Source organism: Mytilus galloprovincialis, chromosome 9, assembly GCF_965363235.1.
Source record: "Mytilus galloprovincialis chromosome 9, xbMytGall1.hap1.1, whole genome shotgun sequence".
NCBI classification, from domain to species: Eukaryota; Metazoa; Mollusca; class Bivalvia; order Mytilida; family Mytilidae; genus Mytilus; species Mytilus galloprovincialis.
Window position 1 is genome coordinate 32,144,798 of NC_134846.1, and position 26,159 is coordinate 32,170,956.

Sequence of the window (26,159 nt, forward strand, 5' to 3'; positions counted from 1 at the left end):
ATACTAGGGGTGTGGCTGTCGACATTGTTAAATTGTTATCATTTAGGGTTTCTCTGTGTTTATTGATAATCAATTTTGTTTTCCATAAGATACAATAAGATACAATACTCCAGAGACTGAAACGCAACTACTATTATAGTATAGGTAAATTTTGAAAAGCACAGAGATTAAATATAACTGTCAAAAAGTACTTTAAGTACAGCAAAGAACAAGGAAGTAGATATAGTTTTTATGAGTACCTTAACATTTTCATGTGTTTTTATTATGTCTGTTAGTTTTATTGATGAAAACTTAATGGTAGTAACAGCCATATTATTATCATTGTTATATTTTACACGCTGCTTCTCAATATGCCATCTGGTTTAATGTGTTTGTGTACTGTTACCGGGGTTCAAATTATCCTGTTTTAGATTTATTATTATCTTAATTATATGAATTTAATGGTGTTCCGGGTGTTGGAACATTTTTTTTTAATGTCTGGGTGAGCACCTTCCAAATATTAAAAGTGACATATATATAGATCAGCGAAATTCACCTGAGTTATCATAATATCATTCATTACTATGCCAAAATATGAAAAATGAAAATACGTTAGAACTTTTTATTACTAGGTAATGTTATTGAACTAAGTGATCATGATTCATTCCTGTTTATTCAAAACAAAGGTTGGATGATGTTTGTATTTATTCATGTGATGTTAAAATTTTTGTTCTGTACACTTTACTATTTTGGACATTGTTTTCAATGAACATACAACTGCCAGGTGTGCATTATTTTAACTAGACTTAAGGAATTGTTGAACCTCATATATGTATTTGCTAAATACAAGCTGAATAACATTGACGCTGACATATACCGCTGTTCAAACTCATATAACCTCATTGGTTGATATCTTTGGCGGAAGTACATGTGATACATCCTCATTCTTTCAATATCCAAGCTGTGGGAAGGTCGTGCTCCACGTGTTGTCGGCAAAGTAACTATATTCTTTAACTTTTACTTACATTTGCCTTGGTGGCAATATAGCCTTGGTGGCTTTAAGACCTTGGTGGTCATTTATATATGCCTTGGTGGCAAAAGACCTAGGTGGTCATTTATATATGCCTTGGTGGCAATAGACCTAGGTGGTCATTTTTATGATTTTTTACATTTGCCTTGATGGCAACAATGAATTAAAAATACTAGCCTTGGGGGCGTCAAGACCTTGGTGGTCATTTATATTCGCCTTGGCGGCTTCTTGATAGAACTAGATGGTAATGTTTGACCTTGGTGGCAAAATGTTTTGGGATTTAGATCTTGGGTAGTTATTATCAACCCAGGTGGTCAGATATTTGTTATGCCGTGCGCCGGTTAAACGCAGGGCAAAGTGCTATCGCTATATAAAATATATGTGGAAGTGGGGGCTCTGGCCATTTTGGAAAATTGTAGTTGAAAGGAGAATAATAAATTGTTTATAGGGTAAATAGTTTCTTTTGTTACTTTTGACTGTGTTGTGGACTTTTCATTTTATTTTTACATCGTACATACTGATAGAAATGCTATGAAAAGACTTTGTTAGAAAAAAATAGAATTATTGAGAAAGTGGAATAATTTGGTGTGACATGTCACTTGATATTCATCTTTTTTATCGGAGTGATGTGTATTGAATTATAAGGTGTCTTCGTCGAGGTTCGCGTTTAGCGGTCTGTTTGATTGTACATAGAATTGAATAGAATGTTTTTGTTTTCAGATGGTGTTACATGTACCTACAGCTTTGACAGGGTGACGAATGAAGGAGAAGTTATATGACATTGCACGATGATTCATGTCAATGAGTTCGAACAACCTTTTAAAAGGAAAGGATTTTTTCTAATCAGAATATGGTGAGAACAAATTGCAAATGAAGTAATGTTTTGATTTCTGAAAATAGGAAAATAATGAATGGGGAAAATATTGATACTACACTAAATTATGTAGGTCTGTGTTGAGAAAGGCAGAAGATGCTAATATGGCACGGTACTAAAAAAAAAAAAAAAATCTGTGAAGGTAGCAGCTTTATGTTCAAATGAACCTATTTAAAAGTATTAATGCTAATAATTTTTCCGTAATTTCCTGATGTTTTCTATTGGATGTGTATTTAATTTCATTGATGTGTTGAAATATGTCACAAAAATCTTTTTGTCATGGGAGATTAAATAATGGTTGCAATATTTTTGTTTTGTTTTGTTTTATCTAAATTAATAAATAAATATAATGTTGAATGATTTTGTATACTAGTACAAATGTATACTTAAATTTTATGTATGGTTAAATTTTTTAATTTAAATTTCTTTGTCTACAGTTCGAGGGACACTGATTCCCTAGTGGTTTTCCATGTGGATTGTAGGCAAAGGGATTATTTCCTTTTCAAAGTGTGACTAATGCTGTCTTTAGTACAAATAAACAATTTGTTATTGGTTAATATATTTTCAGCAGACATGTGAAGAATCGAGTGGAAATACAATTGTCAATGTTCCTGATTATGAAGTAAAGAGTGTGTTTGATTCAACAACAGTAAAGAAAGAGACAAGCCAGCATAGTTTACACTTGGAGGTTAAGTCCCTTTGCTTACAAGCTTTCCACATGCTGAAGATGTTATTAGAATAATGACAATGTTCATTTTGATATGAATTCATTGCCTTAACTCAACTTTTAAAAGTCCGTATGTGGTCAAATTCATGAGAATTTATTGAATTATGAACGATTTATAAAGAACTGTTTACATGCATCTTTAAGTGTTTAGAAGTGTTTTAAAGTAATTTTAAAAGGAATAATATTTAATAAAAGTGTTGAATTTGTTTTGAGTATTGGGAATACTATTCCTTAAGGGAAATCCTTGCTAGTGGTGTATTTTGAGATTGTCCTGCAAATATGCTGTATGGACTATAGAGTTTTCTATGCCCATAACTTAACATGAACTGGATGCAAGATTATATCAATCACTGAGGATATGTGTATAACCTCATTGGTTGATATCTTTGGCGGAAGTACATGTGATACATCCTCATTCTTTCAATATCCAAGTGGTGGTTGGTTTAAGGGCTATGTTTGGTCAGGCAATACATATTGCCTGTTTGGGTTGATGAGGTTCTTGATAAGTTCCCCCCTCTCCCACCCATAAGTACCAAAATGTGGATATGTTTTTAGATCTATATTTCAATATTGGTATTACATGTATGCATTTTGGGTTGATGAGCACGAGACAACATTAGAAAAACATGACCATTACCATGGGATCATGTTGACAAAACAAACCTTCGCTTTATCGATTTTCAAGGGAAAGGTCAATTAGGGCAAGTGTATTGGCATGTTTGTGTTTGCTTTTTCATTACAATGGTAAAAATAAGATTATATATCTTGGATGACAATAATGTTGATTATAATGCTTCATTTTATGAGCTCCAGAGTACTATAGTAGTTTTATAACTGAAAACCAACTGTGCAGTATATCCAGTGAGCTCTACTGCATTGCATTGTGCATGGAAGTCCACATTTTGGTTTCTGAAACGTTAAGATATTATCTTGTATTCGGTTCTTTCCTCTAGAGTTTTCTATGCCCATAACTTAACATGAACTGGATGCAAGATTATATCAATCACTGAGGATATGTGTAAATCCATGGACAAAAAACAAAATCGGGCTAACAAACCAAAACTGAGGGAAACGCACCAAACATAAGCGGAGAACAACGACACAACACTACAATGTAACACACACAGAAACGGACCAAGCATCAGACAAAATCCCACGAGAATAACAAATATAACATCAAAACCAAATACATGAATTTGGGATAGACAAGTACCGTGACACGTCTTATCGCAATGTGAATTTACATTCAAAAATAAGAGAAAACAAACGACGCAACGTTAAAACGTAACACACACAGAAACGAACTATAATACAACAATGGCCATATTCCTGACTTGGTACAGGACATTTTTAAAGTAAAAAATGGTGGGTTGAACCTGGTTTTGTGGCATGCCAAACCTCGCACTTTAATGGCCATGTTAAATATAACATTGAAATGACAACATAATATTACAGGACTACAATACAAATAAATAGGAGAACGTATTAGACAAATTAAAGAAACACATGATTAATGGATAACAAATAAAATTCACGTTCGAGTGGTGGTGTCATATTCATCATCTGTTTGCTTTCCGAAGAAATGATCATACGTGTCTTCATTTCTGTCCGTCAGCTTGTGATGACTTCCAGAATCATAAATATTGTCTGCTGTATGACTGTATATATTGTTATCATTTTGGGGTTTTAGTTGTTTTTTATTACTGGAAACATCGTAAGTTCCATCCTCGTCAGATATATTATATAGATCGGCTAGTTCTTTACCACTCTGATCTAAATTCTTTGGTAAATATACATTTGCGTTGTTCTTTGACATTTTATCTTGACCTAAACATTGAGACGAGGATGGATTTAGTTGACGTTCGTCGTCATATTGCAGTCCATCAAAAGCGTTGCTAGCTTTGCCAGGTTTAGCCACCTGTTTACCAGTTGTAGATCTGTAAAATTACATGTAAAATTTAACATATTTGTTTCGTGATATACCATAACTAATATATTGGAAAAAATTAAATAACACATGTACCTGAGTATTTTCCCCCTAACCTTTTAGAATGTTGAACACAATATCTCGTAAAGTTCTAGCAAACATACTTCATTATTTGCATCCGTCACGGTATATAGGAATATATGCCTCATTGCATTGTGTTATCAATGTTGTTTTTTAATTCTGTTAGATTCAAATATATGAGTTTTAAGACAATTCTAAAAAGAGTATAATTAAATTATATTAAATATTATTTCTTTAAGTTGTGCATGAAAAGGACAAACATACAGCCCGCCCCTGTCCTTTAAAAATTTCTATTTGGAAACTAAACATATGAACATACTTTGCCGTAGTAATAAACCATAAAGGGTGACAAACGTTTCCTCTATATCGTAAATATTTCATATCAACATTTCATCAAATCCAATACATTTATATCAATGGTTTGTACTGGTTGTAAGCCACGTCTATTACTCTAGTTTGCCGGTCTTGTTCGTCCGTTCATCCTTTTGTCCGTCAGAAACTGGTTAAAATCTTGGTAAAGGTAATGTCAGGTTTAAGTTAAAAGTAAAAACACAAAAACACTGAATCAGAGAAAAATCAAATCGGAAAGTCCCTAATCACATGACAAAATCAAATGACAAAACACATCAAAATCGAATGAACAACAACTGTCATATTCCTGACTTGGTACAGGCATTTTCAAATGTAGAAAATGGTGGATTAAACCTGGTTTTATATCGCTACCCCTCTCACTTTGTACGACAGTCTCATCAAATTCCGTTATATTTACAATGATGATAACTAAACAGACATAATAAATGAAATAGTCAAAATATGGGTACAGCAGTCATCATCGTGTTACAATTTTAAAAGAAACAATTTCGCGTGTCTGACGTCAGAAAATTTATACGTCACATATTTTTGTCGTTTAATGTTTATACAAACAATTTTAAAATTTCACATTGGCAATGTTACATGTAGCATACAGGGTAAAAAAATTAAAACCTGTAAGAATTATTTTCAGAAATGGAATTTATAAGAATCCACAAATGTGATTTAATAATTTTGACGTTTTTGGTTCCATGTATTTTCTGATTTATAATAGAAATATAACATAATGACATATTATAGAACAATAACATACTGACAGGATCTTTTAAAGTACAGAGTCACGTTATAAGAACCAACGAAACACAAAAAGTCGCATATACAAAACACACGAGCAAAAATGAAAGATAACACAAACACATTGACGGGATGTATAAGTACCGAGCCACGTTAAATGGATATAACAGAAAACAATCCAACAGTAAAAATAATATTAATAATAGAACAAAGACAAATGCAAAAACAATATAACACGTTGTTAAGATGATAAACAACGTCAGTATGCAGAATCAAGACCATCATGTATTATTTGTGAAATTGATACGGGATATTTATCAACAAGGTCTTGGTACCTTGGTATTTATTTTTTTAGCCATGGCGTTGTCAGTTTATTTTCGATCTACGAGTTTGACTGTCCCTCTGGTATCTTTCGCCCCTCTTTTACAGTATATGCCAAATTAGGGTTCTCCAATATTGTAAGCACAGTTCTTCGTATATAAATTGTAATGTCTTTAAGAATGGTCTTGTAGGTTTTTCGTAAGAATGTCATTGGTGGTTTCAATCAAATAAAGTTATTTAAATGAAAATACATGTTAACAACATCATATTACCTTTTGATGCGACATATAACACACACAGCTATGATTATAACAAGTAATCCTCCGCTGACACCAGCTGCTATTACTTAAATAACAGAAAAAACACATTTAAATAAAACTAACAAACATGTATGAACCCTTATCATGATATTCTAAGAATCAATCACTAAAAAATGACACGATTGTAAGACTAGGGTCATCACTACATTCAATAAACATTATTGCAGATAATACAGTCAATATATATATTAGTAATTGATATCGCTGCATGCAAGTGGTAAAAGGGAGCTTATCTCATAAAGAAAGATATCGATGGTACGCATTTCTTATGGTACAATAAAAAAAATTTCGCCCTCTCCATAATGTTTTTTTTTGCTTGATGCCATCATTTTATTCCTTTTGTTGTTTTGGAGATTATAGTTCCTTAATTTCGTCTGTTTTATATGAGCCTGTAAAGAAGCTTTTCTGTAAAACTCATACTTTTAATGATGTGGATTGTATAAGTTCTGTCCCTTAGGTAGAAAATTGCAATTGATGAAATAGAAGAGAAAAAATATTCATTTGTTTTTTATCCCCGTTTTATTGGTTAACCAGGATTAGTTAATTCCTGGTGCTTTCCCATTTTTCAAAATTGTTCCTTACAGTTTCATAAAACAGTGGTGATGATATTAAAGTTTCAGTTAACGTGTTTCGAGAAGAATACAAACGACATGTTTTATCTTCTAACATTCACACATTTTACGAATTATTTAAATAAGCTAAAGATACATTAAAGAAATGATGTTCTTATCCAAAATATAAAGCTTGAGATGCATGAAATATTTATACGTAAATGTATTTGAGTCACAATTTTGTTGATTGATTATTTTGTAGTTGCTAAACAAAAACCCAGTTGTAAAGAACATCTTTTGGTTATTCAATACCTATGTTATAGTATTTTTCAAACTTTAGTTTGATGACATTTCTAATATTTAACGCTCTTTTCATCAAATTTCCATCCGAATTAACTTCTAAGTTTCAGTTGACCATTTTCTTGTATTTCATAGTTATGGGGGTTGTCAGAGATATAATATCACTATTTTTCTAACCATTTAAATAGTGATTATTATTCAACCAGAAACCAAATAAAATACAAAATACATGTGTCCTATTGCTGAAATTAAAAATGTATATCAAAATTTAGATTGTGGCAAACACGAATCACTGTTGGCACCGTTTCCGTTTCCGTATACGTATTCAACGTTACATTGTATATCCTTTAAGATTTTCATTTCATAGATGCAAATTATCAGATCCTTCATATCATTTAATTTTTTCCGATACCACAAAGCCGAGGAATATAAATTAAGTATATTACGATCCTGAAACAGCATTATATCACACATCGCACGTTTCAGAATATTTCTCGTACAATATATACCGAAAAATTGTATTTCATTACAGATATAACAATCAAAGAATTTTGTTTGTTAATTTGAAACAAACATTTATTACCTATTATATTATATTTAACAGGAAACCCCAAAAATCCTCTTCTCGTATCTGCCAAAAAAATACATGTGAAGATAGATAGATTAATAAATAAATAAAAAAACAGCAATTAATATACAGAAAAATAACTAATTGAAAGAATTGATTCACAAACGATCATGTAGTGTAGTACGATACTGTGAAATGTCTAAAGGCAAAATGTGAATTCGCTCAACGCACGTTTAGGCAACATAGGATTTATCAGAACAGTTCAAAAGCCAAATCAACTACAAATTGATAATACCGAAAATTAAATTATGCTTGTCTTAGTGCTGCAAAAAGCAATATAAATCTGGGCAACACAAACCCTCAGTATAAGTTTTAGCATATGGGAACCACATTTGGTACCGTTTTGCGAAGTGATATAACAATTCGTTTGGATTCAATTTCTCATCCGAACTATCGTACATGAAAAAGACAATACTGGTTAAATTTTATAGAATACCTTCAGATTGGATTCTTGACTCTGTTGAAATTTCCATATTAGTTGTTGTATGAGAATTGTCTAAAATACCACAAAAATATTAAAATAATCTTGCAAATACTGGATATGAATCAAGTTTCTTGATATTTTATTTCAATAGTATGTGTTTTGTAAATGCGAGAATAATCTTCAAGCATTTAATAACAACTATTGCATTAATACAAAAAAAGAAAGAAAAATTCAAATTATAATTATTATGGAAACAATGTATTGTGTGAAAGTCACAGGATTAAATTCTGATTTTGATCATGGCACCTTGCTAATACAATCGACATGCTTGGCTAGATTTGACGACACACAATTCAAAGTTCTTATTGTTGTTCTTATTTCTACTGACTATGTATGTCTGCAATACTAAATAAGATAAGACAGAAAAGAAAAAAAAACATGCTACTGTTAGTCTTGTTAATTTTGAATCGAAATTACAAGTTTACATTGTTGTCATGCATATGTTTCTCTAATACTAATGACTGTCGATGACAAGTAAATCTTTTTAGAAACACACTTAAATAACATTAAGACTGGATCTAGGCATACTGAAAGAAAAAAAAAATAGGACGACTCCGGGTGTAGGAGTTTCTTGCTGCATTGAAGACCCATTGGTGGCATTCGGCTGTTGTCTGTTCTATGGTCGGGTTGTTGTCTCTTTGACACATTCCCCATCATTTACATTCTCAATTTTATGTAATAAGTAATTTAAAAGATATGAAATTGAGAAAGGAAATATGTTTGCGTTAAGTCCCAAGTGAAGACTAGTTCAATATATTTGTATCAATAACTGGATCAGTCGAAACTTTCTTTTGCATATAGATTATATCGTTTGAATGCATTGATCATAACTACATATTGCTTGTGAAAAAAATAAAAGGATGAATGCCAGTTTTCTTAAACATGCTAAATATAATCTCACTGTGTAAGCTCAAATTCAGTGCCTCTCTTCATGGAGCAGCAACTGTCTGAATAAGAGTGAGAATAGCAATGAATTACGCCTCATATGTACCAAGTCCGGAATATGACGGTTGTTATTCATTAATTTGATGTGTTTGAGCTTTTGAATTTGCCATTTGATTAGGGACTTGCGGCTTTGAAATATCCCCGAGTTCAGTTTTTTTTGTGATTAGATTTTTTGTATAACATGACTACCATGACTTTTCAAACATTAATCTTAATGTGTAATGTGCAATTGTATTTCGATGTTTTGTAGCAATCCGAAGTAAGGCACAAGGTGAAACCAGAAAAGCAATGTAAATTCACATCAACATGAAAACTAAAATACTTACTGATGCATTGATACGTCACAGAAATTTTTTTGCTGAAAACGAGGCAATCCTCATATTTGTCCATAAAATCCGACACTGTAAATTTACACCGATCCGAGTTGTTAAAGTTTCTACAAAATGTATTTAGATCTTTTTCAATAGATTCTTCTTGACAACCTGTCTGATGAAGGGTTGGCTTTTGTTGTTGAAACGTTAAGGATATATCCCCAGTTAGGAACTGTGTCTCACATTCTGTTTTCATTGGTGTATTAATATCCTGGCAAGTAGTGTCAATTCTTTGTCCTTCATTTAAAAGAAAGCAAATTTTTCAGGTTTTTATGAGAGTTAAATTTTCCTGATAACATCAGCTTGTGAATGTTACATGTTTTAGAGATCAACATATCAATCAATAAGAAAGAGCTAAACAGCTGTGAAAAATCAAAAAAAAAATTATCAAACCGTTTTAAGTATTTAAAAAATAACTCCTAAAATATTGAATCACTCCATCTTATAGGTATGACGGATATCGTACATTTAAAAAAAAAAGTTTTTTGTTATGGAAGAAATAAAGTGCTACGTTAGGGTTTGAAGTTTATTCTACATTGAATACATCACGTAGAACTCCAATTATATTTTATTCAATAAATAAACGGTATGTTTATTCATTATTCATTATCCAAACAGATATTTATTATGCCTAATTAGATATTAGTTAAAACTAAGTTTCAGAGGAATAAATACTTATTCCTACGATTGAATGCAAAAATCAGGACAACAATATGTACAAAGGTGTTTTTAAGGAACACTGTCTCTGTTCGTTTTTGTAAGTGTTTTTACTAAAATTAGTTCTTGTTTATGTTTACCTTGGCAAGGCCTGTACGCTATCGAGGTTTCATCTACTAGAATAGCATCATTGTTACGATTTGTGAAGTTTGCTTCCAATGCTAATTTGAATGGAACTGGTTCATAAACATCTATTGATATGTTGTTCCATTGACTCAAAGTTGAAGATTTACCCTCTGTAGTAAATAGTAAAGTATGATTTCCGACATACATCTTGTATATACTAAAGGAGCAAGTATGAGTGTTGGTATACAGTTGGTACCAAAGTGACAAGGATATTGGTTCTGTGAATTCATTAACTGTATTAATGCGTACTCTACTATTTAAACCAACAGTAGATGTTGCAGCTATGGTATAGCCTCTCGATGCTGAAAAATATAAATTATATATATAGGTATTCATCAACAATCTTGTGCTATTTCAACATTCCAAGCTTATTATGTTGGTCAGATCATTTAAGATATTTCTAAGAACGATGGTTTATTGGAAACCCCGTTTAAAAGAACTAAAAGTAAAATTTAATTAAGTAATACATTTTAATAGTTATGGATGTCTTAATCAAGTAGGAACATAAAGATTGAAAATGTGCATACCTACAGTATGATGTTCCACATCTGGAATACGTTTCCATTTGAAATTATTTGGTGAGCCGTCCTCCCAATCTCCGAAATCCTCCTCAAAAGTACTAACACTTGTCCCATTTTCTATAATGAATCGAGTTCAGTTATTAATTCATATATATCATGTTATTCCATTTCGATTGTTTTAATAATGTGAAAACATACTTAATCTGGGGATTACTCTATTAACAAATTTAAATATAAAGTAAATTTACTTTTAATCAATTTTTTTGATTTTTTTGAACTGGGAATAAAAAAATCGTTTTATTTGACTTGCAATTTTACTTTTGCTGTGTGTCATTTTTTTACACATCACTTTTCTTTCAATTACACGCTAAGTTAAGGCAACATTTGGATTCAAATCGGTTAACATGTTACATGACAAATCAAGGTAATAAAGGCAAAGATTGATTTAAAAAAAAAAAAAAAAAAAAAAAAAACCGAACGTGTCCGCCCATATTGATAGGGTTAGCGTTTGTTATGCATGCTCATGCGATATACCAACTGGCAATCAATCATAATGTCCAATCGGGTATAGGACACAACCTGTACCATTACAGTTCAAACGACAATCGTGGTACATGCATAAAAAGATTAGGGACCACCAATGAGTTTGAATACTTTCAAATCGTATCAGTATAAAATCTGCGGATATATGTAGTTCTTCCTAAAAACTAATATATGAGTACAACCAAGGTAAGGAAGTCCGTAAAGCATACATACTAAAATAGTCCATATTTATTTTTATCACAGTACTACTAAAATTAAGGAAACATTGAATGCAAAAAAGTGTAATATTTTTAGTACCTTGTTTACAAATGTACGACAGATTCATGGATCTCAATCCCCGTAGACATGCTGATGTAAAGTTATAATCCACCAGACAGGAATTTTCACCATTACAGTTGTCTTCTATAGTATGTGTATCATTGGAATTTAAATCGCATTGATTTGGACCACAGGACGTTTCCTCTGCATGTACAGTAATGTTCCGAATCTATTATTGAAGTTTGCCAACATGAGATGTTTACTGAATTTTGCTCGGGATATTGCAACGTCGTAACCAATTCTACCATTAGCAAGACAATAGATACGATCAAAATTTATATAATATTATATAAGACAAAAACACCCAAAAAATCATGTAAAAGGCAACATTAAACAAGATACAGGTCTGTTAGAAACAAGAACGTCGAAATGTTGAATTGATTACCAACCCTATGTTATTGTTTTATCCATTGTTACATGTGAGGAGTAAAAATAAAATGCTTTGGATTTAAAAGGCTCCCTAGGTTTCCCGATGTGCACTTTATCAGTTTCATTTGTATGGAACTCATCCTTTATTGTTGTTTTGGAGGTACGCTTGAATGCATGAAGTTTATGTATTCGTCCTGGTACAATTACAGAAATAAAGCTCACACATGTATTAGCACAAAACAACTTTAACTTTGCATGAAAGAATAATCGAGTACACACACTATTGCTTGCTTTCGAAAAACGAATAGTACCCATGCGGAATTAGTAGGTGCAGCTTTAACCAACCAAATACTATCAGCTCTGACTCATAAAACAACGGTTAATTTTAAACATATTAAATGTGCACATTTAGCACTATTTACAAATGTACAGCTCACAGTTCATTATATGATTGCTTCGGTTGCAAATCGGGAAATCTCTAAACGGACGCCGTACCTTTCAAAGGATAAGCTTTATTTTAATATATACATAAACGGATATTACAAATGTTTTCATTCACACGAGTTGGGATCTTTCCATTTTAATGTTTTCTCGTTCGATTTCAACATTCGTTTATATAGAACCCAGGTTTAGTTTAGGTCATTGTTCATATATTGTTTACTTTTCCGTCATTCTTAATATCGTTTTGTCTTAAATAGGTATTCGTCTTATTGACAATCACACCACGTCTTTTTATTATATGTTGCGTCTTTAATTCGGACGGGTAGATCGTGGAACCAAAGTATGAAATGTAATTATTTCCACCCTATTGTAAACTTATACATGCACCAAAATTTTCTTCGATTTGACAAGTCGTTTAAAATGTAGGTCTTTCCTGTATTTGTGCAATTGTGTTTAACAAAAGACCTAATATACACTCAAAATATAAAATAAAGTACATCGTTTGACGATTAAGTACTTGAGGAAACAAATATATTTACCCGTTTATGGATTTTAACGAAAGAATACTTACCTGCTGTATGTATGATTGATATACTAAAAAAATGAAAATAGAAAAAAAGAAATTCATTTATCCACAAGGAATCCATTTTGATAAAAAAAAAAATACGTGTGTCATGAATGTGGTAACGTACAGGAAGTTTTTAATGTTCAAATGAGTTAAAAAGTGTTTAAACACAATGTAAATTAGTCGTGTAAAACATTATTTATATATTATAAGGGAAGTACGTATGTTGTATTGTTAAATCTCGGTTAATATTTGTGAAGAAAAGCACTTTAATACACAAACAGCCATTATTTCTATAAATAATAAATACATTAGTCAATATTTAATTACAGAAAGTATAAAAAGTGTAACGCAAATAAAATATAACGTTTTGGGTGTACCGATTAATATTGTTTCCGTCATATTTTCATTACTGTTTCATATAAAAAAAAATCATGATATTCAAAATTCAACTATTTATGTACTTTGGCAAAACACTACTACGTGTTGGTATAATGATATTTTATAAACGTCAGATTCACATTACAGTCCTTGAATGGTGTAAACTTCCCACTAACACCATACACCATTACACCATACACCATACACCATTACACCATACACCTTGTACCATTACACCATACACGTTACACATTTGCACCATACACGTTACACATTTGCACCATACACCTTACCCATTACACCATACACCATTTCCCATTCTATCTTCTATAATGCAATTAAATTTCGAATATTAAGGTTATTATTATTGTTTATGTTTACAATCCGAAAAAATAAAATAAAAAGAACTTCGTTTTCAACCACTGAAATGTTGTACACCGTTCATTCACACCATTCACGATCGCACGTTACACAATCACACCATTCCTCATACACCATTACACCATTCCCCTTACACCATACACCATAGCACCATACACCTTACACCATTGCACCATATGTCATATACCATTACACCATACACGTTTTTTTTGGGAAGTTTACACCATCCAAGGGCTGTACTAAAGGACATTCGAATTACGTGTCTGATTTGCTGATTTGATATGCCTTTCAACTCGATTACAAACCATTGCATGCGAATGGTTAGGAGAATCGCTTTATAATGTTTAGTGCTGCATTTTATTTCCCTTCATCGGTTAGAAGAATATGTAGGTTTTTTACAAGACACCGAATTAAAATTATGTTTCATTAAACAAAATGTAAAAAACAAATTCTCAAATTAAGTTACGAGTGTACAAATAATTAAATTTAACTTCCTCAAATGTTTCGTTAACTGCTGACAAATTTATGCTTAGTAGAATTAAATGTTTATTTCATGTATGCGTCGATTAAATTTAATGGTGAATTTTCTTCCAATTTCTTATCTTCACCCAAACACAATAAATGTGTTACACGAGGACAAGTTATAAAATCAAACTTTGATTAAAGAAAATAGACAAAGTTATCAAAGGTACCGTAATTACGCCAGACACGCGTTTCGTCTATATAAGACTCATCAGTGACACTCAGATTAAAATAGTTGTAAAGCCAATCAATTACAAAGTTGAAGAGCATTGAGAACCCAAAATTCCCAAAAGTTGTGCCAATTACGACTAAGGTAATCTTCTCCTGGGATACGAAAATCCTTAGTTTTTCGAAAAATTCAAACTTTTGTAACAGGAAATTTATAAAAATGACCACATAATTGATATTCATGTCAACACCGATGTGCTGACTACTGGGCATCACATGCATGATTTTTATTAGTTGTTAGTGGCTTTGAACTAGCTGTAAATAACTGCGAGTACTCTCAGATCTGTACTTAGTGTCTTCTTTGTTGTTGGGTTGGTACAAGTACCCGGCCACATCCACTTGTAGTTGTAATATTTGTATTTTTATCCATCTGATGAGTTAAGCCTTTTGCAACGGATTTTTTTTATAGTTCGTTCTTATGTTGTACTGTTACACCGCTGTCCCAGGTTAGGGGAGGGTTGAGACCCGCTTACATGTTTAACCCCGTCACATTCTCTATGTTTGTGTCTGTCTCAATTCAGGAGCCTGTAATTCAGTAGTTGTCTGTTTTTTATATGTTACATATTTGTTTTTCTTTCATTTTTGGTTCTTAATTAGGCCGTTAGTTTTCTCGTTTTAATTGTTTTACATTGTCATTGCGGGGCCTTTTATGACTATGCAGTATGGGCTTTGCTCATTGTTGAAGGCCGTACCTATAGGAATTACTGTCTGTGTCATTTGGTCTCTTGTGGAGAGTTGTATCATTGGCAATCATACCACATCTTCTTTTTTTTCTATATCAAACTAATAACATAGTATTACTAAGGATTGTGAACTTATACATTATATCTATCTATATAGAAAAGAGTAGATGGTTTCATGATAAATAAAGATAATTATCTGACAGTGACAAAATGACAATGTTGGTACAGACGGTATGTGATATTATATTTAAGAATATACCTGAATATACCCAAATTAATATTACCCCCTCTACCTTATTCCAAGGTTTTAAAAACAATCTGTTTTGTCGGAACGAATTACATTTTTAAATCATCCAACTTTATGAAATGTTACAATGTAGTACTTAATTTTAGATTTAAATTAGTTTACTTTGATATGGATGTCTTTATAATGTTTGTACAATTGTACCCAAATCGTCTCTAACGTCTAGTAGTGGGATATTAAGCAACCCTGTCCTCTTTTTGTGTATAGAGATCGACATTGTTCAATTTATTTTTATGATATGATTATTCTTGTAAATGCTAAACTTATAATTCCAATGGGTTTCCTTGTATACAATATCCTGGTAGTCGTAACAAAAATAGCTAAATCCAAGACCTACGGAAAAAGTATGCATGTATTGGAATGTTTATTGAAAGTATAAATTATTAAAAAAAAAAAACACAGAAGTTTAGCTTGTACATGTTGTAATAACTAGGTAATTGAACTAGAGCTAATTTCCTGTTATTTGTTGCTTTGTTTTATCAAGCGTACTACTACATGTAGTACATTTTCTTTTCTATTAATCAAAACAAGTGTGAAGGTTGATATCAGAAAGATAATTTAGCTTGAATTGAAAGGCAATGTATATATGAATAGATTATATATCCTTATCTATATGAAAGTTTCCCAAATTTGGTGATGATTAAATAGCAGATAACGAACTATGCTTTAATTCAAGAAATTAATTTATAATATTTATCCCTGGATATCGTTTTGCCTTTTACTGTGCTGCTCACCTATTCCTGTCACCTCGTTATATTTATCATTTTATTTAATTCAAAGCAACATTTGCATTTCAATACGTGTTCAGTTGACTAGAATGGATGACGATGTTATCATGTTATACACTGAAAATTTAACTATAGCAAATAAATACAAAATTAATCATAATGTTTCATACAAACAGACGTTTTGTTTTGTATAGTAGACTTATTTCACATTTTGTGTAGCCAGGGCCTTGTGAGGCTTACTTTACGGCATGTATTTTACCATTGTTGTATACATTACAGTGCCCTTTAATTGTAAACAGCTTCGTCTTGTATATTTAAGATGATAACTATCGCATTTGTAATCATTTCATGTCTCCCTCTGTTCACAATAAGTGTAGCAGACACAAAATATTGAGTATATATTACAAACAAAAGCTTACATTAGGTACGGCAACAAACAAGTATCTGAGAGTAAATTTGTAGAAACATGTTTAAATTTTAAAATACTTTATTCATATGATCACTTGACATGCTAAATGGCCATAATTACCGTAATAACAATATTGTTATCTTTTACACTCTGCTTCTACATATAACCAATGATTTAATGTGTTCGTGTAGTAAATCTAAATAAGGATTGTTACTGTAATATAATTTACATTGGTGTCATTTAGTATCATCTACAAGTCATTCATAAGTAAACTAATAAAAAGAAATTTCAAATGTCAAATTTTATTAACACTGCGTTGAATATGAAAAAGATAATTGATATTGAGTGCAGTTTTAGTATTTTCATTGTGTATTTGTTATTTTGAAATCCCCAAAACCGTTTTTCTCGATTTATTTGAATCAGAAACAATAAAATTCATATTTTTAAAACTAAGGATGTATATACTGTGAGTTCAGAAATTATTGTGTGCATTTGTTATTTCGATTTTGTAATTTTAGCTAAACTGAGATTTTATATTTTGCAATATTGAGAAAAATGCTGCGAATTGATTAGAAAAAAATTCAAAACGCGAGTTTAAATTATTGCGATTATAACGTTTCCCATTTTTCGCTGTAATAAAAAAAAAAAACATCGCAATAATTTCTTAACTACAGTATACCGAAACACGTGAAGAGATACCATTTCGAAATGGAAAAGTAAGTATCAGCCGAATATTTCTGAATTTTCATTTGATTTAGAACACAATCAAACAATAGGTTATGAAAAAAAAAATGAAAAGTAAAGATCTTTTTATAAGAACATTACTAAACAAGGCATTTTAATTCAGCTATGTGAACATGCTTCAACTCATGTTAGGTTAAACAAAGGAGTAATGAAATTATTTACATTTGCAGTCAACGAATAATATACATGATATTTACATGCACTGTATACTTTATTATTGTTTGAAGATTTTTTAAATGAACATACATCATCAATCTATGCAAGATTAATTTAGTTTCACTACACTTATTAAAATATGAGAACGTAGCTGATTACCGGAAAAAAGTCTACTTTTACGTCACGTTCGAGTAGTAGTGTCATATTCATCTTCTGTTTGCTGTCCGAAAAAATGATCATACGTTTCGTCATTTCTGTCCTGTAACGTGTGATGGCTTCCGGAATCATAAATATTGTCTGCCGTGTGACTGTATATATTGTTATCATTCGGGTTTCCTCGTTGTCTTTCGTTACCAGAAACATCGTAAGTCCCATCTTCATTAGACATATTATAAAGATCGGCTGATTCTTGACCATCCCGATTCAACTGCTCTGGTTTATGTAAATTTGTATCGGTTGGTGTAATTATAGACTGACTGGAAGATTGAGACAAGTTTATTTTTTGTTGACTTTTGTCATCATTTTGCAATTCATCAAAAGCTTTGTTGTCTTTACTGAAACTAGCCTCCTGTTTACCAGGTTTAGATCTGTAAAAAAAAATTTGATAATCAACAACATACATGTATTCGTTTGTGCCATACTGGCGAATTTAAGTACAAAATGAACTATTGAGTATGGTATGCATACGCACTCATCATGTTTAGGCAGTTAATAGATTTGCAGATGTAGTCCGAATTTTCATTAATGAAGAAAAGGTCTCCTAACTGTGTTACGACATGTAGAACCATTGTCGAATACAAACTGGAAGTCATATGATATTCAACATTTTACAATAGATATGTTTCATACACTTCAACGGCTAAGTACTAGTGCTACTAGAAAAATACACTACTAATCAATTATGTCTTCCCGTACTTTAATTCGCCGACAGCTTTTCCGTATTCAATAACAATAACCTTTAAACTACGTCAACCTCACATCGCATGTGCGAAGAAAACCACATGATAAAAAAGGTAAACAAACATTGACATTAAGATGATATTTATAATATATATTATGTTAATAATTGTATACCTTGTTTTGAGGCATATAACAACCATAACTATAATTGTAAGAATAACTCCTCCACTAACACCAGCTGCTATTCCTAAAAAAATCAACAGAAAACGAACGTCTATATCAAATTTACCAATCATTTTTTAACCTTTGTCGTGATATGGTACTACTCTAAAGTGTACAATGACTTCCAATTGACAACCAATATGGTATACAGGAAACACCTCCCCCTGAACGGTATGCAGACACCATACAATTGTTCAGTAAATGTTTTATCCCGGATGTAAATTTCCCCTAAAAGTAAGCTTTTCTTATATAGAACGCATGAAAGAAATCGATGGTACGCATTTCGTATGTCACTAACACAGAAATGAAGCCCCTATTATCATTATCATTTTCGGTTATGTTTTACACAGTCTGACCTTTTAAGTTCATTTGTTCAACATGAACCAGCATAAATGATGTACTTTAAAACGCACACTGTAAAAATATCATTACTTTGAATGATAATTGCTGTTGAAGAAATAGGAAACAAAAACAAAAATTTTGGAGGAGTACTTATCCTGGTTGTTTGGTTTATCAAAAACGATTGATTTATAATACCTGAACTTGTTACAAAATCAATTTATAAACAAAATCACAAAATGGTGGTGCCTTGATAGATATGTCGTTTAATTGACATATTCGAGCTTCTATAATTCATACATTATTCGAATTATTTTAATCAGCTATATATATTAAAAAATTGTAAATGGTATCTTTATTCGTTTTTCATCTAGCTAGGACAATAAGTTTTATATCTAGTTGAATATTGGAAGATAAAAACATTTAGCATTGGACAATAAGTACAGTTTAGAGGTAAATAACAAAAATACCAAACTCAGAGGAAAATTCAAAATGGAAAGTTCTTAAATTATCCGATGCCAAAATCAAAAACTCTAACACATGAAACAAGTGTGTAAAAACTGTCGTATTCATGAGTTGGTAAAGAAATTTTCATATGTAGACAATGGTGAATTGAACCTTTTTTTTTTAGCTAGCTTAACCTTTCACTTGTATAACAGTTACATCAAATTTTGATACATTGACAAAACAAACAGACATTAAGTCTTTGATGCATGATTTCTATAATTTAGTTATTGTTGGCTTTGAACTAGCTTTCAGTAACTGCGCGTACCCTCAGATCTGTACTAAGTGTATTTTTGTTGTTTGGATTAACAAGTACCCGTTATTTTTTGTTTTGGTAGATGTATTTCCTTTTGCATCTAATGAGTTTCAACTGATTTGTATATGATGTATATAGAAATAAAGATAACTATAAGATGTGGCATTACATTCCTAAAAGTTTTTCTTGCGTTACATGTATCTAAGTATGTTTTTTTTTAACTACAGGCGTTTATGAACAATTGAAAGATTTCATGTAGTTTTTGACATACTAGTCTTTTGGCCGTTTTCGTTTCGTTTTGGCCTTGGCAGTTCGTGTCCGACTTATGCGTTTGTTCATCCGTTGGTATCTTTTGTCTATCTTAGATTGCTAATAAGATAAAAAAAAATGTTCAGTACCTATTACATCATTTGGAACTGGAGGCTCCAACGATTCATCTGGTATATCTACCAAAAAAATAATATAACATTCATCATCATGAAAAAAAAAAAAAAAAATTCATAAATGGATACACAAGTAGTTGCAGATAGGGTCTTCCACGTGACTTTTACGTTGAAACTGATTCTAAAAATATGTAGCAACACGACGGGTGCTAAATGTGGAGCAGGATCTGCCTACTCTTCCGGAGCTCGTGAGATCACCGACAGAGTTTGGCGGGGTTAGTGTTGCTTAGTCTGTAGTTTTCTATGTCAGTTTATGTTCGATCGATGTATTATGTACTATTATTTGTCGGTTTGTCTTTTTCTGATACGTATATGAACGAAAAACCACACAAGTATGTCTGAAGGATTTCAATAAAATGTTATTAACTGGTATGTCGTCTTTATTCCAGAGAAAGCAAGTTTGAGGTGAGCTTCGTGTTCATGCTTTTGTATACAATCAATCCCCTAGTATGATTTTATACGCTGTCAATGTTTTTAAAACATATTTTCTGGTGGTTAATTGTTTCGAAGTAGCGTTGTGAACATGCATTCGCCGTAATTGCATTTGTAAAGGTGACATTGTTATTTTGAGTTTGAATAACACCAGTAAAGCCGTGTTTCTTGATTTTTGAAATTTAGTTCTCTAAGTGATTGTTGCTCATTATATCCCCTTGTGTTGTATGACCTGATTTCCGTCTCCTGCCTAGCACGGATATATCAACTACTGCTTTAAATATCATGGGAGGTTATCTAATTATCATACAGATTGACAGACAGATCATGTACATGTTGTTTATGATGATACACATATATTCATTGTTTTTTCTTTCAATTCGAAAGCATTGCGTAAACGAAGAAAAAAAAATCGGTTTTAGTAGTGTGAATAAATTCATAATTGAATGTCTCGACCAACATGACCAAGGACCTGTATTTCACATTTTAATTGATTCTCTCAATAATGTCGTGTCGAGCAGTGTACTTGCAATTGTTAATAAGCTAAATTATATATCGTTGATATTTCACTGACGTTTGAGCTCCTTTCAATGACTGTAATTTCCTCGTTTTTTTAAAGAAGAAAACACTTTGTTAGTTCGAATATAAAACACTTACCGACGCACATATACTTTACAGAAACATTTTTTGTAAAATCGTAACAGTCTTCAGATTTGTTCATACGTTCAAACACACTGTAATAACAGTGTTCTGACTTGTTGAATTTATTTCTGCAAACGTTGTTTAAGTCAGTTTGAATAGCTTTTTCTTGACAATCCGTTTTGTGTTCTGGCTGTAGTGATAATTTAATATCACCAACAATGAACTGTGTTTCACATTCTATTCTAACTGGTTTTCTCATGTCTCGGCAAGTAGAAAGTATTTGTTCTCCTTAGTAACGAAAACAAATGTATATTCAATGAATGAAAAATACAGTGATTACAAAACAATAATTCGCTAGCATGTGAACTTGTCTTAATGCCCGTGTAAATCAGTAAACTAAGTAATGCATTTATTTTTTACATGAAAAAGTCCAATGGTGATTTACGTGAACATCAGCTTGTTGCATATATACCAAGGGAATATGTTTTAAATATCTCTCATATTTTAGCAGAAGCATTTTGTTATATGCAAAGTATCCATTTTTTTATCAACCAAACTTTAACATGTGTTAAAAGTAAAATACATCATTAAAGGTCGGACAATTGAAACATTTTTAAAACGTTAATGTTGATCATTTTATATTTACTTGCCAAATAGGTTACATTGAATTTGACCATATATTATGTTATTGGTGCTCATGGTTAAAAAAGGAAAAATAAAAACGGCTGAGCGCGGTCATCGTCGTAACATTGTTTATTTAAAGTTATACCAGAAGTCACAATTGTTCATGACATAACTTGCATATATTACCAATGTCATTTCAACTGATCGGGCGGAGCTTACGTTTTAATTTGCATAAGGACAGTCTATTTGAAGATGTGTGTGATTAGGATGATTGCCGTTATAATTATTACTGATTTCTAATCACCTATCAGTGCCATCAAAGGAATTAACAAAAGAATAACTGGACACTTCATTGATGAGTTTATCCTAAAACGCCTATCTATGGATGGAATGGTTTATTATGAACGAAACGGTTAAACTCCGCCCAGTCAAGTGAAATAAATTGAGTAATATTCACAAAACAATTCAAAGAAAGGCTGTGAAAAAACACAACAAACACCGCTTAAAACAAATTTGAGTGATAAAGAAAGACAATCAGGTGTTGCTCTGTGAACTGCTCAATGACATGCGATTCATGTTGAACAAGAAGTCATTGTAAAAGGATGCTGTTACGAAATCTCCCAAACATATCTCCCATAATTCGCCATTCCCATGGTCCCATATTTGATTTGATTTGATTTATTGTCCCATACAAGAGTATATATGATTTAGTGGTGGGGATCTCAACCATGGTGGGGATCTAAAAAATCTACAAGTTTCAAACAGGAATGTGTGGGTGACCCCCGGGACTTCACCTATATTTCATTTGATTTGTTATATTGTCCTATACAAGAATATATATTGGTTAGCGGAGGAGATCCCCACCAATAACGAGTTTTCAAAATGGAGGGGTCGGGAGGACCCCAATAGACTCTCCCTATATTTCATTTGAGGTGTTTTATTGTCACATACAAGAATAGATTCACTTATTTTCGTGGGTACCAATTTTCGTGGATTAAGGAAAACTCACATGTTCGTGGATATTTAATTTCGTGGTTTTGCAGGAGATTGCATACAAGCCTATAGGAAATTTGCCATTCGTTGAACACTTAATTCTGTGGTTCACCTTTACCCACGAAATCCACGAAAATTGGTATAATAATGAATCCACAGTATGGTTTAGGGGTGGGGGATCTTGATCGTTCATACGTTTTCAAACAAGAGGGGATGGGGTTTGCCCCCCTTTGACTTCCCTTTTATTTCATTTGATTTGTTTTATTGTCCCATACAAGAATATATATGGTTTAGGGTTGGGGATCTCGACCGTTTACAAGATAATAGCACATTCTAAAATTGAAAGGGGAGGGGATGACCCCCAGGGACGCACCTTATAATTCATTTGATTTGTTTTATTGTCCTGCAATCATTTCTGAAGATTGCACGTATCTATCACTTACAGTTTTCAAGTTATAGTCATTTGAATTTTTTTTTAAATTATATCCCATAGGGTTCTATAATTAACCCCTCCCTTCTGTATGCCCCTCAAAATGCCCCTTAATAGACCCAAATGCACAAACGAAAGATTGATGGCTCCCCTACACATGTTAGTCTAACATTTTATAAAACTCTAGGTAAATATGACAAGATTATTTTGAGAACCACTGCGGACAAGTTCATTTTCAAAGTGGCGGAAGAAAAAGAAGAAGAAAAAGAAGAAAAGAAGAAGATTAATAAAAATGATAAGATCTGAGCTGAAACAATAAGTTTCCAAACATTGTTTGGAAGACTTAAATATTATTGCTTGAGGATTTCTTTAAAAGATTTATATCAACTACAGTTTTGATAATTGTATTTAGATCCCAACAGTGCATAGGAAAGAATACTATTTTAAAAAATGCAGTTTTCACAAAAAACATTTTTCAAAAAGACTTTTTAATTTTCTGTTTAATAGCACACCCTGTCAAGGAAATGTGATTCCAGACTTTAAGTACACATCTTTGTTGATGAATTATATTAATATTTACCTTGGCAAGACCTATACGCTATCGATGTGTCATCTATCAGAATAGCACGTACTGGTACTTTTTTGCTATTGTTAAAGAGTGCTTCTAAGATGATACCAAATGGACCTTTTCCATTTATATCTACTGATATATTGAACCATTTGTTGTAAAATGTAGAAGTACCATTTATTGTAATTATTAATTTCTCTTTACTGTTAGAAGTTTGATATATATTGAAAATGCAATCCGTGCAATTAAGATAAAATTGATACCAAAGTGTCAAACATATTGATCCCATGAATTCATTATTTGTATGTATACGTGCAGTACCAGCTGTTTTACTATTGGATACTACAATTATACTATAACCTTGGTTGTCTGAAGAAGAAATAAAAAACATTAATATAACATGTTATACACGTATCAACAAGCCTGCCTAATTTCTTCTAATTTATGTGATGATGAACATTTTGATATTTACTAGTCAAGAAAGGTATCGATACACAAGATGGAACTCTAATTTATCATGACATACAATACATAGGAAAAGCTGTTAAATCATCCAACGGAAAACATTCATTTACAAAGCACATGCATATATATTTGATAAATTCGAAAGTTAGAAAATTGAACACGGGGGTCAAATTAATTGTCCGGAAGATGATGACATATATGTAAGTCGGTACTTAGTTTTGCAGATGTGAATGAAGAATTCAATTACCTACAAATGTCTTCAAAGGTAAAACACTGTTAAGTTTAGACCAATTGTTGGTACAGTGTATCCTATTGCATTATATATGGAAAATGCATTGCCTTGTATCGTGTATGTGGTCTCCTATATGAAGTTTGATCTATCATTTGATGAAACCAAAGACATATCATACATGTAACATGTGTGCGTTTTGTTCAATATTAGTCAAGATGTAGAACTTGTATAATACATATACAGATTTTACTTACCACCGTCTACTCTAGTATGGTCCTCACGAAAATTATTACGTTTCCATCCAAAATCATCTGATGATGACGGTTTCGTCCAACCCCCAAAATCTTTCTCAAAATTACTTACTTCTGTCCCGTTTTCTGAATTGAGTTGAACATAATTCTTAATAATATATCATGTAACATTGTGTATAAGCAGGTTGTTTTTAATAAACTTTTTTTCACAAGGCCTTAACACATATTGTAATTTATATACTATTATTATGATACTTGCACAGGGAAATTGAATTGACAGTTAAGCTACACGTACTTGTATGTGTAATAAGATTAAGAATGGAAATGAGAAATCGTCAAAGAAACAACAACCTGACAAAAAAGAAGACCACAATTAAATAACTTCGAGTCTAAATTAAGTCGAAAGTTTATCACTATTTATATCTTGAGTTTCAGGGACAATGAAATGCTGACATTCTCGAGAGACTTATCCTTGACCCAGAAGCGTAGATAAGAATGATATGTGCGTCAGAAAAGATATAAGTGTTTCGGCAGGATTCGTTTTTATATTTGAGTAACCATATGTCTGCAAAAACGTATTAAAGCTTGCTACATTGGTATGAATGGACACCTGTAAATTTTTTTTACAACCGATAAGTATATATTAAGTAATAATTAAAATAGTCTCACACCTTGTATAGATTATTTTTAAGGTGTAACACCATTAATTCTTCCCGACCAGAAAGCACATACCAGAAAGTAGTACATGTTTAACACAAAATAGTTCCTACGCATGAGTGTAACTTTCAAAACATGTAGAATATTTAGGTATTATTGGTATCATTTCAAAGCTGAAAGATTGGTGATCATTGTAGAACACTTTTGGCATATTACTTTGAATAATCAAAAATCTACACCAAATTTTATAAAGAGGGTACAATTTGTCTGTTTGTCAGATCTGAAATACCTGTTTTGGTACATCCGTAGTTCTGGGAATCAGTCCTTTCTTATATTTCATTAATGGTATGTTGCATTGTTCAATGCAAGATACCATAAAGTGTTGCTTTGACATGCAATGATTGTCACTTTATTCGAACTTAA

General features: G+C 31.8%; 2 protein-coding genes and 1 long non-coding RNA gene across 3 annotated transcripts; 1 reads left to right on the plus strand and 2 right to left on the minus strand.

The window, feature by feature from the left end:
• The first annotated feature begins 1,826 nt into the window (after positions 1 to 1,826).
• On the plus strand, positions 1,827 to 2,816 carry LOC143046755 (uncharacterized). The gene is made up of 2 exons (XR_012969263.1): positions 1,827 to 1,862; positions 2,452 to 2,816. It is a non-coding gene; the product is annotated as an uncharacterized LOC143046755 (long non-coding RNA).
• A 1,257-nt stretch (positions 2,817 to 4,073) lies between these two features.
• Positions 4,074 to 13,365, minus strand: LOC143044822 (uncharacterized). The gene is made up of 9 exons (XM_076217002.1): positions 13,249 to 13,365; positions 11,847 to 12,108; positions 11,013 to 11,123; positions 10,440 to 10,787; positions 9,598 to 9,879; positions 8,279 to 8,338; positions 7,798 to 7,845; positions 6,316 to 6,388; positions 4,074 to 4,547 (listed from the first exon to the last, which is right to left on the minus strand). Exons 2-9 carry the CDS (start codon positions 11,872 to 11,874, stop codon positions 4,142 to 4,144), a joined length of 1,356 nt encoding a protein of 451 aa, XP_076073117.1. The 5' UTR covers positions 11,875 to 12,108; positions 13,249 to 13,365; the 3' UTR covers positions 4,074 to 4,141.
• Positions 13,366 to 17,814: 4,449 nt separating this feature from the next.
• LOC143046756 (uncharacterized) lies at positions 17,815 to 24,495 on the minus strand. Its single transcript, XM_076219839.1, has 5 exons — positions 24,144 to 24,495; positions 21,532 to 21,804; positions 20,398 to 20,445; positions 18,853 to 18,925; positions 17,815 to 18,365 (listed from the first exon to the last, which is right to left on the minus strand). Exons 1-5 carry the CDS (start codon positions 24,418 to 24,420, stop codon positions 17,960 to 17,962), a joined length of 1,077 nt encoding a protein of 358 aa, XP_076075954.1. The 5' UTR covers positions 24,421 to 24,495; the 3' UTR covers positions 17,815 to 17,959.
• Between the last annotated feature and the right edge of the window lie 1,664 nt (positions 24,496 to 26,159).

Excerpts from the sequence above, each read along its gene's own strand:
- LOC143044822 (XM_076217002.1), bottom strand. The coding sequence starts at position 11,874 with ATGAATCTGTCGTACATTTGTAAACAAG. Across the intron at positions 8,339-9,597 it reads TGTGACGTATCAATGCATCA|ACAATTCTCATACAACAACT; the intron begins GTAAGTATTTTA and ends GTGGTATTTTAG. Across the intron at positions 4,548-6,315 it reads GTTATATGTCGCATCAAAAG|ATCTACAACTGGTAAACAGG; the intron begins GTAATATGATGT and ends GTAATTTTACAG.
- LOC143046756 (XM_076219839.1), bottom strand. The coding sequence starts at position 24,420 with ATGGGATCAATATGTTTGACACTTTGGTATCAATTTTATCTTAATTGC. Across the intron at positions 21,805-24,143 it reads AGCGTATAGGTCTTGCCAAG|GAGAACAAATACTTTCTACT; the intron begins GTAAATATTAAT and ends TTCGTTACTAAG. Across the intron at positions 20,446-21,531 it reads TGTAAAGTATATGTGCGTCG|ATATACCAGATGAATCGTTG; the intron begins GTAAGTGTTTTA and ends TTTTTTTGGTAG.